We start from the raw sequence: 16,356 nt of genomic DNA, 5'->3' as shown, positions 1-16,356 counted from the left end.
GCTTACTCTGCAATCTTATTGCCTCTGCAAGTCAAGGCTACTGAACGGGAGGTAAGGGATGAGGGAGGCACAGCGTTGTATGGTCTCTGGCTAGCATCTCTATCAATAGCCCACCATACTATTGAAGAGGCTGTCACACTGATCTAGACACAAAACTTCAAGAGCCAAGCTCTCCCCTGTGCAATCAATACAGGGCTGACTGTGAGAAGCAGAGCTGAGTGTTTGGGTTGAGTATATGTTCGTTCTCCTCTAACGTAGTTTCTATGGCTTCTGTTTTCCCTTGTTCCTTCCCATCACCTGTCCTAACTCACTAAGTTCCTGCCAAGGGAAAGGTCTTCAAACCTATCCTTCCTTGTTGTTGGGGTTTTTGTCCTGCCTGGTTCCTGCAGTAGTTAAGTCCCAAAGAAATCACACAGAGGTCTACATTAATCATAAAACTAATTGGGCCATTAGCTCAGACTTCTTATTAACTCTTATAACTTACATTAGCCCATTATTCTTATCTGTGTTAGCCACATGGCTCAGTACCTTTTTCAGCAGTGTAGTCACATCTTGCTTCTTCTATGTCTGGATAGGACTGCAGAGGAAGCTTCCCTCTTCCCAGAATTCTCCTGTTCTCATTGACCCGCCTCTACTTCCTGTCTGGTTGTCCCGCCTATACTTCCTGCCTGGCTACTGACCAATCAGCATTTATTTAAAATACAATTGAGAGAATATAGACAATTGTCCCACCCCACTTCCTGAACCCTTTGTGAACATAGCATTCTCTCCTCTGGATCACTCACTGCATGGTACTTTTGTCTCCTCCCCCAACCCACCTAAGTCATTGTCTACTAAGTCATGAAAACAACCGTTCTGAACCAAGCATTTGATCCTTCCAGTCCACATTCTTCCTGGCACTGCAGGGCCCACACAGCACAGTGCAGTCTGGTCCCTGTGCACAGGCAAGTCATGCTCTACCCTGCCACCTTTACGGAAACGTTCCTGGCCTAGGGCTGGAGCTCTGGTTCATTGGGAAATATCACAGTAAAGTGGTCCAAGGCATGGACTCCTTGCTAAGAACACTGGTTTTGATTAGACAAGTCATTTGTAAATTTTGCAGTGATCGAGCCAAACTCAGGGCCTTGTACAATGTCAAGTAGACACTGTACCCCTGGGTTACATCCCCAGCCTTGCACAAACAACTCTAAGTTCAGGCCTTCACCTATAACGTACCAGTAGACGGATTAAAGGAGTTTAAGAATTTTATGTGTGTGTTGGGGAGTGGGGGTTTGCCTATGTGTTTGTGGACCACAAGCCTGTAGAGCCCTAGGTGGCCAGAAGAGGACACTGTATCCCTTGAGAGTGACATTGGAGATGGTTCTGAGCCGCCATGTGGTGCTTGGGATCCAGTCCTAGTCTGCTGCAAGAGCAGCTACTGTTCTTGGCCACCGAGTCCTCTCTCTGGTCCTCCAAATGAGACTGTTTTACACTGGTGCCTAGCACACAGTCAGAGCTCTGGAAATGTTTGTTAAATACAATTATCCCTGCATGTCCAGCACTCTCCTACCTACAGAATTTGCAGTCAGTGTCTTCCTAGACCCTCCTCACTCCATCAGTCTTCTGGTTCTTGCTGGGAGATTCCAGTGGGACTTTGTATTTACTGCTTTCCTGCCGTTGCTGAGACACGTGACCATGGATGCGACCGTTTAAAAAGCAAAAGCAAAAATGTACCTCTCATGGCTCTGTAGTCCAGACATCTGGACATGGCACGCCTGAGCTGAACTCAGAATGTCACAGGATGCTCCCTTCAGGGGCTCAGAGGGAAGTCAGACTTCTTCGCTGCCAGACACCCTGTAGGGCCATGTCAATTCACTCCATGTCCTTTTTGGGCCATGTCAACTTGACTTCTGCCGGCTCTAAAGGGGCCTTGGGATGGAACTGGGGGAGGCTCTCACTAGCTCTGGTTTTCAACACATTTGTAAGTCTCCCTCTTAACCATACAAGATAATGTTTACATGCTCTAGGTATGTGGCCCTAATAATACCTCAGTATGACGTTACCTGGTCCATCAAAAATGTCTTGTACCTTCTCACAACAGCATGAACACCTGATTAGATGGCAGCTGTCTGTGGCTGTAGCAGCCCCGACATGCTGGATTTCCCCTGCACACCCACAACAGACAAAGTCCATCTAGAGGAACAACAGCTGGCCGTGGTCCTGGTCTGGTTCTCTTCTGGTCCTCTCTGCTAGGGATTTACTTCCTAGCCCAGAGCTGTTTCTTCCACGTGTTAATCTGCAGCTGGAAGGATGCTTTACAAATGGATTAGACGATCTTCTAGGCTTGGGCAGTCAAGAAAAAGGGGGCCTTCATCCCGTGCCATGTCTGCATTTCAGCATGAGGCAGAGCGGCTCCAAAGCCTCATTTCCAACACTGGTTTTCCCAAATCATGGGGCCAACAGGAGAGGAGCCGGTAGACCGGCCTTGGCAGCCCTGCAGCTTCCTTCACGGAATGTGAGGCCGCTGAGTGGCAGAGTGACAAGCATGACCTGCATGGAGGGTGCTGTCATCGGTCTGCCCCGGCAGGCTGGGAGCCAAGCCTTGGCTATTTATTTTAAGCACGGGTTTTATCGTAATGGAGGCTCCTAACCTTATGGCTATTGCTTCACCGTCCATTTCCCCATCCAGAGTTCACACGGATTTTTCTGAAATGAAGCCGCTTGTTTTCCCTGTCTCCTGTGACAGACAGTCCCCTCTGCCCCGAGATGACCTGGATTTAGTCCCCAGTGCCCCAAGAAACTGGGTGTGGTGGTACGCACCTGTAGTGTTGGCACCAGGGAGACAGAAGCAGGAAGATCCAAAGTTCAAGGTCATGAGGCCAGCCTGACTGAAAACACAGAGAGGGAGAAAGGACGTGTGTGTGTGTGTGTGTGTGTGTGTGTGTGTGTGTGTGTGTTGGGGGGGGTGCTCATCACTCAATCTCTCTACACAGGGAGCTCTTGAGACAGTCAATTGTGTACTGTTTTATAAGCATGTTGTTTGTTTATTTCTATGTGAGTCTTTTCATTACTGGCAAGACCCCCACCTCCCCCAGCCAAAACCAGAGGGCTCAAAAGCAAACCGAAATGAGAACCCAAACACACATCGAAGGTCTGCATATGTGGGTATGTTCAGTGAGTTCCAAGGTTTGAGAAAACACTTTGCCATCCAGTGCTGGAAGCTATGGGAACCTCTCTTCATCAATCTTTCAGCCTCTGCTACTTTGTGACAGCAACACAGAACAGGCAAAGACGTGGGGACAAGCATTCTTTCCGTGCAGGTGGCGGGCTGTGTCAAAGGAGTGTTGCTGTAGTCACACACACGTCACTCTGAAAGCGTCGTTCATTACATGTGAGTGGTACATGTAAAATGTTTCTCGGCTCTTATACCTTACTTACTGTTTTAAGGTAAGTAAGATGTATTACATTGGTTCTCTGGTTGGACCATTGTATCCAGTAACTAAGAGTAATTATTACTGAGCTCAAGTAGGTGGGATGCAATGACCCAGGGCTATGCTCGGCCCAAGTTTATAGTCCAGTGACACCCAGTTAGTTCATGCTTACTAATCTGGATGAAGGGGGCCAGCAAGATGGTTCAGAGTATGAAGGCCACCAAGCCTGGCAGACAATCTGAGTTTGAATCCCAGGCCCCATGCGATGGAAAGCGAGAACCTACTCCTGCAAATTGCCCTCTGACCTCCGCACATATACACAGCATACATGACATAGGCACATGCTCACACACATAAGAAACAAATTATAACATAATAGTAAAACAATAAAATGAACAAATAACCCTGCGCTGTCCTGCCCTTGGAGGAAGGTTTATTCATTTTATCATTAAAGGAATTTTATTCAGGCGCCACGAATTCCCGAACTTATGATTTACCCCGGGAGCTCGCACTGCATCTCTGCCAAGTTGATGATCCTGTCCTGGGGAGGCTGGAATGTCGCAGGGCTGGAGCTTAATGGCAGTTTTACCTGGGCTCTCTTATCAGTTCCTTTGAAAGCCTACCCCGTGTCTAACCTAACATCTTCGTGAGTAACAGGTAAAACCTTTATAACAGTTATCAGCTCACTGGCTCACACCAACCCAAAGGCTAAGAATTCAGTCAGGCTGCTTCGGAGGCCTTCAGTGAGTGAGGTTGCCTCTCTTCTGTAGCCAGCCTACCTGATGTTTCCACGGATGTAATTTTGGTCTTGACTTAGGACTTTCCTTGTTGTGTTATTATGGATATTTTAACAAACTGTTACAACCTTGGAAGCCGGAATTTGGGGTAACCCAAACCTGGACACAGTTCCTAATACTGGCTCCAGAATGAACTCTAGTCCCCTGGGAAGTGAGATCTGTGCTCTTTGCACGTACAGCTCAACTACTGCAAACCACAGTTATTCACCCCCTGCTGAAGCAGCCTGGATCTTAAAGCGGCGAACACAGGCGGCTGACACAGCGGGTGGCGGTCTGGACGGCGACGGTCTCTGTGTCTTCCCCAACGAGCAGTTGCCTGGGTTCAGCCTGGTGGGTGCACGCGGATTCCCGCCTGCGCGCACCCTGTGCACCCACGCCCAGCCCCTCCCTCCCGCCTGCGGCTCCGGGGCGCGGCCTTGGCTCAGCACCCGCCCCGAGCGAGCGGAGCGCCCAAGTTCCTTGAAGGCCGGCGGTGGCCGCAGAGCCGCCCTCACTCCCTCCCTCCCTCGGTGACGCGCGTGCCCCGCAGCGCGCAGCCGCAGCGCCGCCAGCATGCGCTCCGAGGCCCGCGGCGGCCTGGAGCGCTTCTGCAGCGCGGGCAAGGGCCGGGGACTCCGCGCGCTGCGACCCTTCCACGTGGGCGACCTCCTCTTCTCCTGCCCGGCCTACGCCTGCGTGCTCACCGTGGGCGAGCGGGGCCACCACTGCGAGTGCTGCTTCGCCAGGTACGCCGCGGCGACCATGCGGGGATCGTGCGGGAGGGAGGGGCCACCCGGGGCCACGTGTGCCGCGCTCCGCACAGCCACGGCCTGCCCCCCGCCCCACGCGTGTCTGCTTTGACTCAGGCTTCCTGTCTGGGCCAGGCCGTCCCGAGATGGGCGGTACCCCCACCCCCGAGGAGTGATGACTCAATCAGCCAGGGACCCTTCCGGTCCGGTCTGTCACTCTTTAGGAGGGAAGGTGTGGAACTCGCCCATGAGACTGCGCTCCTTGGGTAGGGGTGAGGTGGACACGGTTACTGGGAGAATATTTGATTGTAGTTCATCATATATGACCTGTGTGTGTAGAAGTGTAGCCATATCCGTATGCTCTGCCTTTAGGTGGCTTTGATGCAGAAAGGTGCGTGGGGATCCCCCATCCCGCTCTGTCCCTTCATTTTACAAAACACACTTTATCTTAAAGAGAGATCATTTTACAGTTGGGAAACTAAAGCCCAGAGAAGAAGGGTGGCTGTGTATACACCAGGCACTAATTAGGGGCTGAAACCTGGCCTACTACAGGGCTACCACGTCCTCCCTGAGTTCAGCCTGTGCCGGATCCTCCAGGGAAGCCTGAGGAAGGGACCCTGCCTTACTTGCTTTGAAGGTCAATGTCTTTCTTCATCTTTGAAATGGAGATGCTGGCTTAGGTTAAGCTAACCTGCGGTTCTGCTGGGACCACTTGAGGGCTGGTCTGAGTCCAGCCCTCCACGCAGCCTTCAGCCTTCCAGACGCGTGTGCCTCGTTCTACGGTATGACAACAAAAGAATGGGCAGAGGCAGAATATTAGAGTAATATCGGCCCGGACTCCCTGCCAGAACTGTCTTCCGCTTGGGGGGACCTGGAAAGGAACTAGACGCAGAACCGTGCCGTGGGCAGCGGAAGGGCTGTATGTGATGTGCCTCTTTGAATTGGTGAGCCAAGAGCTAAAGGGTCACGGCACCACTTTGCGACGTTTGAGTGAAGTGAGCATTGGGTTTTCCCACAGTTAAAACGGCTGCTGCGACTGGTCCCTTGATCTTCTGAGCCTCGCTGTGGCTGGGAGTCTGCTGCAGTGTGGGTGTCTGCAGTACGGGAGCAAAGCGGGTCACCCTGCGCAGAAGGGGCCTCCTTCAGGGGTCCTGGTGCTCGCTGGAAGCCACGGTGGTGCGCAGTGAGATGGTGTGGGCCTTGCCGAGTGCATAGTAGGGACTCATGGTGCCTGCCAGTTCTCTCCTGAAATGAAATTCCTGCACTGACAGCTGAGACTGCTTCTCCTCTGCTGGGAGTGTCCTGATTGTGCACAAAAGCACACCCGCCTCTGAGAGTACCTCCTGAGTCCTGCTGTTTGTGGAAAAGTTTGCCCTCTCTCCGCTTTATTTTTCTGATTGACATTTGTTAATGTCACTAGTTTCTGCCTCAGTTCCCTCCCCCGGATGCCCGGATGCCCCCATGCAGACACACCCCTTCCACAACTTCTTCTGTTTGGCTTATGTAAATTTCTGTCAGCAGCCAGAGTCCTTGGAAATCCACTACAATTTTACCCAAGAGATAAAACTCAGGAGACTCTGGCATCTAGAGAAATCGCTGTAGCTCATCCGATGATTGCTATTAAATCGATTTAGTTTTGCCTGATAGTTCTTCTAGAGTACATAATTTGGTCTCCTGTTGGTATATGACTAAGGCCTAACCTGTTCATATTATTAGACCCATACACGCCTCTGTAGAGGCTCAGGAGTAGGAGCAGTCCCCAAATGGGGGAGCATGGAGGTCCATGTGTCACACTCAGAGTAGAGCCGCTCCCCCCATGCCACCCCCACCCTACCCCTGTCCTTGTGCTGAAGTCTAGTGGGATCATTACTGCAGTTCAGTGAGCCACCTCAACCGTAGAATTGAGCTCACTTGCTTCAGGAGTGAGTATGACCAAGAAATAATCACATTTGTTTTTCTTTTTGCTCTCTACAAAATTGGATCCTTAGTGTGGGGGGGGGATTTTTTTTCTCTTGAGAGTTTTAAATTAGTATCACTGTTTTCTCAGCTTGATAGGTGACATTAGGAAGAAGCAGATCTTGCCTCAGCATCTGGGAGGTAGCTCCTAAAAACATAAAAACTTCCAGGTGAAAGCCATCCCTCTTACACACATGCACACATATGCACGCATGCACACACATGCACTCACGTATGCACACATGCACTCACGCATGCACACACACACGCACATGCGTGCACACACCTCTATGTTTGTGTACATGCTTTGGTCACTAGTTAACTTTCCACCAGGCTCTTAAAGGAGACACGCGTGCACACGTGTATGTATGTACCTTCTGACTCTTGATTTAATTGGCTTCAGAAGGAAAGGCGCAGCTGCAGCCAGGTGTTGACTACCTATATATACTAGAATATTCATTTGGTCTCTGGGGACAGAGGTCTCTCTCTTGATCTTTGTTCTCTTGCTCCTGAGACACCTCGTGACAAGGACAGTGTCTGTTCTGAGCGTGTGGACGAGCCCAAGGCCCTCTTGGCCCTTGCTGTAGAGCTGTACATACTTCATCTGGCTCGAGAGGTGATGAAAACGTTCTGTCATGCGTAGTTAGACTTTTGCCCTCCTGTCCCCAGGTTTATTTCCTGGCAGTGTCCATCTTGCTTCTACCATTGCCTAAACTGGCGTAACAGGCTCTAGTAGATTTAATTGTGAAACTGTGAAACCCTGGTGCTGTTTCTTAAAGTTCTCTGAACTGGATCCTGCCTCGAACTGCGGCATTGGGGGATGGTGTGCTGTTCCATGCTGTTCTGACTCCGGCTATTCAGAACATTCTCTGAGAACACGAGGAAGTGTGATTTTAGACGGTCTAAAGTCATCACGGTTTCTAGATGGGAAATTGCACTAATGAGGCTTTGGCCTGGTCTGCGAAGTCCGTGTTTATTAACTAAGTAGTCAGAGAAGACACACTGACAAAAGGTGTCCTCTAAAAGTGACACTCAGGAATACAGATGGATAGCGTGTGACCTGGGCCTGGGATCCCAGCTGCTTGGGAGGCCGAGGCAGAAGGATGTCAGTTACAAGCAAGCTCAAGGCTAGCAGGAAGAAGGCTGAGAATTCAGCCCCGTGGGGATGCTGCTCAGGGCTTGGATGTGTGTGTGGAGCCCCAGCACGGGGTGGGGTCAGGAGTTGTCCATCTGTTTATCAGGTGAGGAGTTCTTGCTCACCACTGCCCTTGTTTTTAGAGCTAGCCAAGCAGGGCCTTGGCTCTAGAGAGAATGGGTTTGGATTCTGGCCGTCTCTCTTCCCTGGCTGCGGTCTGTGGGCAGGGGGTGCTCATCCTCTGAGCCACTGGGTTCTTCTGCCTGTAAACTTAGCCTTTAAATACCCGTCCTGCTGAGCTAGTGGAAGGTGAGAGTGACAGGCAGGTCCTCACTACCCGGCAGACTGAGGACCTGGTTTTGTTGTGCGAGGAGCTCGGCCGCTCAAGGTTTCCGAGTCCCTTGACTTGTGTATAAGATACTGTCATACATTACAGTATAAGATAACACAAGGGACGTGCTTTGCAAGGTTAGAGGGACCCTGGGATGTGGTACGAACTCTATTCACTGTTCTGGGACTAAAACCAACCTTTCTCCTGAGTACTCCAGAGTGATCATGGTCTCTGGGGTGAGTTTTCACTGTTTTCTCCAAACCGAGTGTTGTCAACACTACACCCACATAGACAGGGCTCTTTCAGAAAGTAGCTTACAACTCCAGAGTGCTCAGACACCTTATTCTTTTAGCATGAGATTAAGCCAATATTTAAGAGGAATGAGAGAAAGCAGAATCTTCCACCTAATCAGGCCCTCAGGACTCCCATTTCCTCCCTCCACCGTGATTCTTCTAGAAATTGCTGTTAGAGTCAGGGCTGCAGCTTAAATCTGGCCTTCAGAAAAACTCAGGATTGGTGAGAACTAACTCTATTTTAGGGCTCAAAGTAGGGGGCAAATGCCCAAGAAAGTGTCTACTGTGTTTCAGCGTTTTAGACTCTCTCCTTTGTGCTTTGGCTAATCATCCCTTCCTGTTACTATTAAAAGGAGAAATAATCACCCTTTTGGGTCGACTTTCTTCCTGCCTCCCCAAGCACCTAGGATGGATTCTGCATGGAGGTGACCACAGCCCTGGTCCAGTTCTCTTTCATCTGAGGCACAAGGCTGCTCTAGGGTTTTAAAAGCCCATTCCCTGCTTTGTAGAGCCAGCCCCCTCTGGCTCTGGCCAGCTCTTTGAACTGGTGTGTGTGTCCTGATCGTCCCCTGAACTAACCAGACCTGGAACCGGGCACCCAGCTTGTGCCTGGCTGAATTCTGCCGTCACTTTCCTGGGGGAGCCCACCAAGCCTGAGGTCTGGGGCTGGCGGGAGGCCACCTTGCCCAGGTCCCTGTTCCCTCTTACACACTTGTCTTGGGAAGCATCACACAGGCGCCCACATCTGCAGCCCTCACATCTGTGGATTCTGAGAAAACCCGCCACACTAGTTTAGGGGTGCAGTTCTCAGGCAGGGGAATTGACTGAAGTACCTGCCTTTTCAGGATTGAACCCCCGACCCTGGCCTCATTAGTCTCTGAGTTGTCACAAAGCCCCACACCTCACTTTGGGTCACTTCTGCTGGCTCCCTGCCTGCCACCCTCAGAGGCCGCCTATTCAATTGCAAAGGCGTTCACCGGAACACAATAGAACAGAAGGAAAGCCCAGCTCTTGGAGACTGCTCTGAACCGTGATATGGAATATGCATTTTAGCAGGAAAATAATACTGGGGGGGGGGGGCTTGAAGGTTCTAGGAACGTTCCAAGGCATACTTGTGTTGAGGATACAGCTGTGTCTCCTCGAATCTTCAATCAGAAATTTAAAAATAGTGCTCCAGTCCTCGGGCCAGTGTATGAGCAGAAACCCGGTGACTCTCCGGGGCGAAGGGCGGCTTGAGTTTGCTGCTCAAGCATGCTGGGTGAGCACTTCTGCAGCACGGTGCATCTGAAAATCCCAAGGGCTTATCCAGGGCAAGTTCACAGTATCTCCAGACCAAACTGAGGGCTTACCGTAATAACAAGGGCTCTTGAGTGTTAGCTAGTAGATTCTGATTCCCTTCATTGATACCCAGAGGGCAGGAGTAGCTGTCAAGGAGAGGGAAGGATGCTCTCAGGAGAACTGCATCTCACACCAAGGTATACAAGCCAGTCCCAAGGTGCCTACCAGGGTACAAGTGAAAAGGATTTTATACCCTAACACTTGGCAGAAGTTGCTAAAATCTGTGGCAAACATGGAATGTTCTGGAGCTGGAGGGATGCCTCAGTGGTTAAGAATGCTTTTGGCTCTTCCAGAAGACTCGAGTTCAGACCCCAGCACTCATGTTAGGTAACTCACAACTGCCTATAACTCCAGCTCCAGGAATCTGACGCCTTCTGGCCTCTTTGGGCACCCTCATGCTTGTGCGCTTGCAAGCACACACGCATGCACACATGCACACACACAACACCTGATGCACATGTGGATGTAAAGAACCTTTCACAGATGTGGGCACTGGCTCCTATTCTGCTGCTAGCTCCTGTGGTGATGTTCCTGTAGGACATCCTTCCCGTGAGCCTGGACAGCCTTGCCTGTCGCTTCACCAATCTGCAGGGCGTGGCTGCCGCTTCTCGCAGTGACAACCTCAGCTGCCCTTCCAGCCTCAGAGGTCAGGGACTTCAGTTATGAGCCCCTGCATTCTGGAGAGTGTAAACTATGACTCTTTTTTACCATCTGTTAAAGTATTTGTGTCTCCAAAGCACTCGCTGGGTTTTACATCCCTAGAAAAGACGGGAAAGAACCCCAGATCCCTTGTATTCCAGTACTATCTGCTATGGTGTCAACACACAGCACAGCCTGTTATGCCCAAATCCGTGGGGTTCTCACAGAAGCCAACAAAGGAGACCGAGTCCCGTATGTAAAAGCAAAGAGTCTTTATTTTAATCAAGTTTGCAAACTCAGTCTCTCTGCATGTCCATCGTATTGAAATAACCAGAGAGCCCCAAGCTCAATTAGAATTGGGTCTTTATAGTGGTAAAGGATGGGGGTGAGGGGCCTCTGAGGTTCAGGACTCCCGATTGTCTGAGATACGTCTAGGGGTGTCCTGATGAGGTGCATTGGCAGGTGGTCCTAGCTACAGCGGTTGGAATATCAGGCATTTCCTTTGCATGGTCTGCTTTTGGGTGGGGGTCGGTTAATCTCAGCTTGTGGTGTTTTCCTGCCACCAGGTATTGCTTCAGGGTAAACTACTGAGACTCTAGCCTCTTCTTTAAATTCATCTATGGCCAGAGTCCCAGGTGATAATGGTTGGAAGTAAAGAACTTTCTTTTGGGTGACCTGCCCAGACTTAGATTAACATGGCTGGTCCCCCAAACCCTCGCCTCAAAGGATATAAAGACAGTACTGTTCTTTCAAGAGGATTGTTTTTTTTATTTGTAGAGGGACAGAGATTGTGAGTCAGAGGACAGCTTGTGGGAGTGGGTCCTGTCCAGCCGGAAGATTGCAGAAGACCTCTCTGCCTTCTCAGCTGTAATCCTGCAATTTTCTGGGCCTCCCGGGAGAGATCCGTTTACAGAGAAAGGACCCCTTGTGCGACCCTAGGGTCCTGTTAGTTTCACCTTCTCATAATATCAGACTATGCTTCCACCCAAGGTATCCCCAGCGGGCGTCGTTTATCTCATTATAAAAGGAGAGAGATGGGGTCTTAGCAGCCTTTGGGGTGGTAACTTGAGGGCCCAGCGTGTTGTGTGTGGCAAAGGCTAAGACAGCTGGCTGCTCATTCTCCCTCGAGACACCTGTACCAACACTTGGGGACATCCTGCCCTCTGCATGAGACACCTGTACCCACACTTAGGGACATCCTGCCTTCTGTACGAGGCACCCGTGCCCACACTTGGGGACATCCTGCCCTCTGCACAAGGCACCCCGTACCCACACTTGGGGACATCCTGCCTTCTGCACAAGGCACCTATACCCACACTTAGGGACATCGAGCCTTTGGCACACTTCTTTAAGATGCTTCTACTCCCACTCTGAGCTGTGTCTGTCTTGCTCTGTTCTGAACACCTTTCTCTTATTCCTCATGCTTAAGCCCGGAACTAAATAACTATAATAAAATCTCTAATTCTACATCGTGAACTGGATAATCCTCAAATTCTTGTCAGCATGGAAGCCCTGAGCCCTGATTTGGCCTGAATTGAGGTCCCAGAAAGCCTAAGGAACTCTTCAGGCTCCTGGGGGCAGCTGCCTTCCACCCGGCACAGCACGCTTCCGTTCCAGCAGTTTGGAAAACTTAGGATAATAGTTGGTGCCTTGTGCCCTAAATTTTTTCTGGCTCCCCCAGTGGAGCGGTCAGACTTTTAACAAGCCTCAGAACAAAGCTGGAGCCGAGGGGAAGGCTCATGCTCTCTGGGAAGAAGCCTCCCACTGCGCGTGGGTCCTGATTCACCGGTGCCTAGCGTTAATATGTGATGTGGAGAATATCTTTCACTGTCGCACAAAACCCAGCAGCCTGAGTGCTGTCCTGGTCCCCTGACCAGGGTTATAATAGGGCAGTGCCACCGTCCTCCCATCTTTGTTCCTCGCCGATGGGACCACAGGCCTTGCTAGTGTGAGCACCCTCGCCGCTGGGAGGGAAGCTAACTTTGGTTCTGATTGTCTTATTTCAGCCTCTGGGGAAGTTGGGCCTCACTGCTGGGCTTTTTGCTTTTTCTCTTTTTCATTTGTTCGGGGCCGCCTCGGTTAGGCGGAGCAGACTTGTCACCGTTAGTTAAAAGTAATTGTTATTGCAAGCCCCCTGTACGCCACTGTCAATCCCTTTCATGGTCAAACCCGGTAAGCATCCATTTCAGCACAGAAAGTGAGAGTGGCTGGAATCGGATCCTTTTCATGTGGACCAACAGCACCTGCGGCCACCGGCTAACTAGCCGGGCTCATTAATTACATGGCTAACTTGTTGATCTCCGTGGCTCTCGACTTTTAGAAGCAGGAGAAAACCACTGTGTGTCTCCTCCCGTAGACAACGACAGGAGAGTCTCCTGCGCTCTGTTCCCATCGCTCATAATCAAACACTTGCATTTCCTATGACATTTCGTTTCCCCTATGTTGATAGTCATTTCTTCTTTAAGTTCAAAGGGCCTTCCAGTTCACAGCAAGTTATCTGTTTGCCCGTAAAACAAAGGCTTCAAAAACATCGGTCCTATAGCTGTGAGTCTGAGTGGGTGTGCTGAAGGTATTACTGTAGTTGATATTACTATAAAAAAATACATAAAAGTACAAACTAGGCTAATAACACAATGCTCAGCATTTATTGAATATTTACCGTGTTCTAAACAGGTTACTAAAAACTTTGCATGTTTAGTTTTCTTAGTGAACTTTTGAGGTACCAACTATATATGAATGTGTTACAGTGGCGGAAACTAAATTCAGGAAGTATTAACTGCTTATCACCTACAGCCGCCGTCCCTCAGCCTGCCCGGCCCCGAGAGAAGACGAGGAGTGCACCCCAGTGGGGGAAGAAAGGCTTGGACTCATCCCCCACGCACTAGAGCAGGGGAAGAAGGCTCAGGTTTTCTTTCTGGAAGCTTCACCAGCTTCTAGAGTTCTTTCTGTTGTGGCTGGGTAACCCAGGGCCAACGTTCGTCAACCAGACAGGTAAACGTCTGATCTCTGTTCCGCCATGGGTGCTCTTTATCCCTAAGAAAAGCTGCACAGGTCACAGAGTTCTTGTCAGTGCGGTTCCTACAGACTCGGAACCAGTGAGCCCCTCAGTTGGCTGTGTGAACCCAGGGTGGTGCTGCAGGTGAGAATGAGCCTACTGTGCCTGAAGCCGTGGGTTCAGTCTTCAGGGCTGGATAAACTGGGGCTGAACTTGTAATCCCAGTACTTTGAGGTAGAGGTGGGAGGGTCAGAAGTTCAAGGTCTTCCTCAGTTCCTTGCCAGTTGGAGGCTAGGCTGGCTCTGAAAGGAGATGGAGGTGACCTGAGATCGCTCTTTGGGACCCACACAGTGGAAGGAGAGCCAGCGTCTGTGAGTTGTCCTTTGACCTCCACATAAACGGCTGTGGCAGGTGTCTGCCTCCCCTACGAAAGTATTTATAAAATTCACCCCAGCACAGAGCAGTCACAGAATTGGTGTGTCCCCTGCAGTCAGGGCCAGGGCTGAGGGCCTTGAGAGGTTATTAATGACCGGCTCATGGAGCTTGCCTCCTTTGTTGAGGACATTCAGACTTTCTGTTTTTCGTTTGGCACATCTTCCCCTGTGCCTCTGGGTTTTTCAGAACAGGTTACTTTGCAAGCCAAGTTTTAGCTCTGTGTGCTCTTCAGATGAGGCTTATTTCAATGTTTGCCTGTTCCTGTGGGGAAGAGAGTCCCTGCGAAGACGCCTGTCACTCATCCTCAGGCCCTCACAGGCTCCCCTCTGGTCTGTCCTTTTCTCCCATGCACATGCACCTGCCGCCATGGTGCAGGTTCTAACTCAGTTTCGGGTTCAGGCTCAACCATGACTGTTTTTTCTTCCATGTGTGTCAAAGTTTGTTTTTGTCAACTGGACACCAACCTAGACATGCCTGAGGAAAGGGAATCTCAATACAGGAACTGCCTCCATCAGATTGTACTGTAGGCAGTCTGCGGGGACATTTCCTTCACTGATGGAGGGTGCAGCCCACCAGGCAGTGCCGTCCCCGGGCTGGTGGTCCTGGAGTACGGCACGAAAGGGAACCACAGGCAGTGTCTGTGGTCTCTGCTTCAGATCCTGCATCTAGTCCTTGACCTTGTGTCAATAGAACATAATTATGGGTGTGGGGTTCTCTGCAGACTCCCCAGGGTGATGGTTCCTGTAATGATTTTTAGGGGGGAAATGGCTCGTGACAACCTTGAGTTCCTGCCCTGGCCAGACAAATCCTAGGTTCTCATAAATCCCAGCAGCAGAGAATCGACCTAGGGCAGGGCTTGTCCACTCTTCTCTGTCACCAAACGTGGTGTCCGAGTCTGGGGCCTTCAGAGGGGCCCCTGGGTGGTTCAAGCCAGAGTATTCACTCCACTAATTCAATGAGTTCCTTTCTGAACCACTGAAGCTTGTGAACATGGTGTGTTTGTGTTGATCTCAGTGCCAAGACATGTTTTCCTCCTGCGTGACTTCCAGTCGGTCCCTGCAGTCAGGCAAGGCCTTGCAAGCTGTAGTAGTCAAGCTTAGTTCTCTGCGATGTTCCTGGGTCACCTTCTCCACCAGGGGGATATGGTGCCTGGACCAGCGAGATGCAGGGAGATGTTTCAGCGTTAAGATGAGCAATCTCCCTGAGGAAATGTAAGCCTCTCTGCCGGTGCCAGCTCTTCTGGGGTGGGAGATGATTGGAGGAGGGATGGCAGCCACTGCAGCAGTGACCCCAGCAGGAAGGGTGGCAGCCACTGCAGCAGTGACCCCAGCAGGAGGGATGCCAGACACTGCAGCAGTGACCCCAGCAGGAGGGATGCCAGACACTGCAACCATAGATACACACCCCCTAGCAGCAGGAATGCCCTTGCATCAGCCTCTCCCTGATGACAGTTTGGCAATGGTTTGTACAATTTTTGTTCTGACTCATTTGTAGGCAGAGGCTGTTCAACTCACACATGCATGCATATGCACACTAGTGCCTCACACATAGCTACACATACACACAGAATAGCTCCTCACATATAGATACACACACATGCACAGTAGCTCCTAGAAATCAAGAGTAGCACATCCTTGTCCTGTGACAGAAACAGGAAAATCACCTGCAATGAACAGGCCACGTGGACAGAATATAGAAGAGACAGCAGGACCCTGAATGCTACCTGTGCAAGGTGCGTGTGCATACCAGCCAGCCGTGTGCCATGACACCACATTCAAGAACTGATCCCAGTTTGCTGCATGCATTACTTTTTGTGCGTAGCTTTGGGCTTATCTTTGCGTCCTGCTCCTGTGTTGCCTGTGCTCCAAGCAAAGTGTTTCTTACCAGGTTCTGCCATTTCTGCACTGTGTCCTCACACCCTGCATAGGCTATAACTGCTATCACCCCTTCGTGGGCTGTAACAATGCGAGTTCATTGATTTCTGAAGATGCTTAGTAAACACCAGAAAACCAGGACCAGTGAGAGTCTGGCATCCACAGCCTGCTGACTGCAATGGTACAGGTGATGCTGGGGTTAGGGCCTGGGCTGTAGTCACTGAGCCGGGGGTGTGTGTCCTTGATCTCTTTGGCCGCCTTGGTGAGCGTTGGTGTGTGTTCTCTTCACTACTGCTCCTCAGGGGCCAATCGTGGTGTGAACCCTTTTGGAATAGGTGCCCTGGTGGGGAGTCAGGTAAGGTGAGCCTTGGCTGCCACAGATGGCGCCTGTGACTGTCTGACCACGTGTCCTCTGTGTCTCTCCT

At 50.8% G+C, this 16,356-nt stretch overlaps 1 protein-coding gene across 1 annotated transcript in view; it reads left to right on the top strand.

Annotated features, from left to right (window-relative positions):
* The first annotated feature begins 4,637 nt into the window (after positions 1 to 4,637).
* Smyd2 (SET and MYND domain containing 2) overlaps positions 4,638 to 16,356 on the top strand; it is a 42,687-nt gene continuing 30,968 nt past the window's right edge. The window contains exon 1 of the mRNA XM_050148237.1: positions 4,638 to 4,932. Within this exon, the coding sequence (XP_050004194.1) occupies positions 4,760 to 4,932 (173 nt within the window). The 5' untranslated portion in view covers positions 4,638 to 4,759. The remainder of the gene's footprint in view (positions 4,933 to 16,356) is intronic.

The sequence above is a fragment of the Alexandromys fortis genome, unplaced genomic scaffold (genome assembly GCF_014885135.2).
Source record: "Alexandromys fortis isolate MF-2015 unplaced genomic scaffold, M_Fortis_MF-2015_v1.1 scaffold_62, whole genome shotgun sequence".
Lineage (NCBI taxonomy): Eukaryota > Metazoa > Chordata > Mammalia > Rodentia > Cricetidae > Alexandromys > Alexandromys fortis.
The sequence above is the reverse complement of the archived record's forward strand: the minus strand, read 5'-3'. Positions and strand labels throughout refer to the sequence as shown.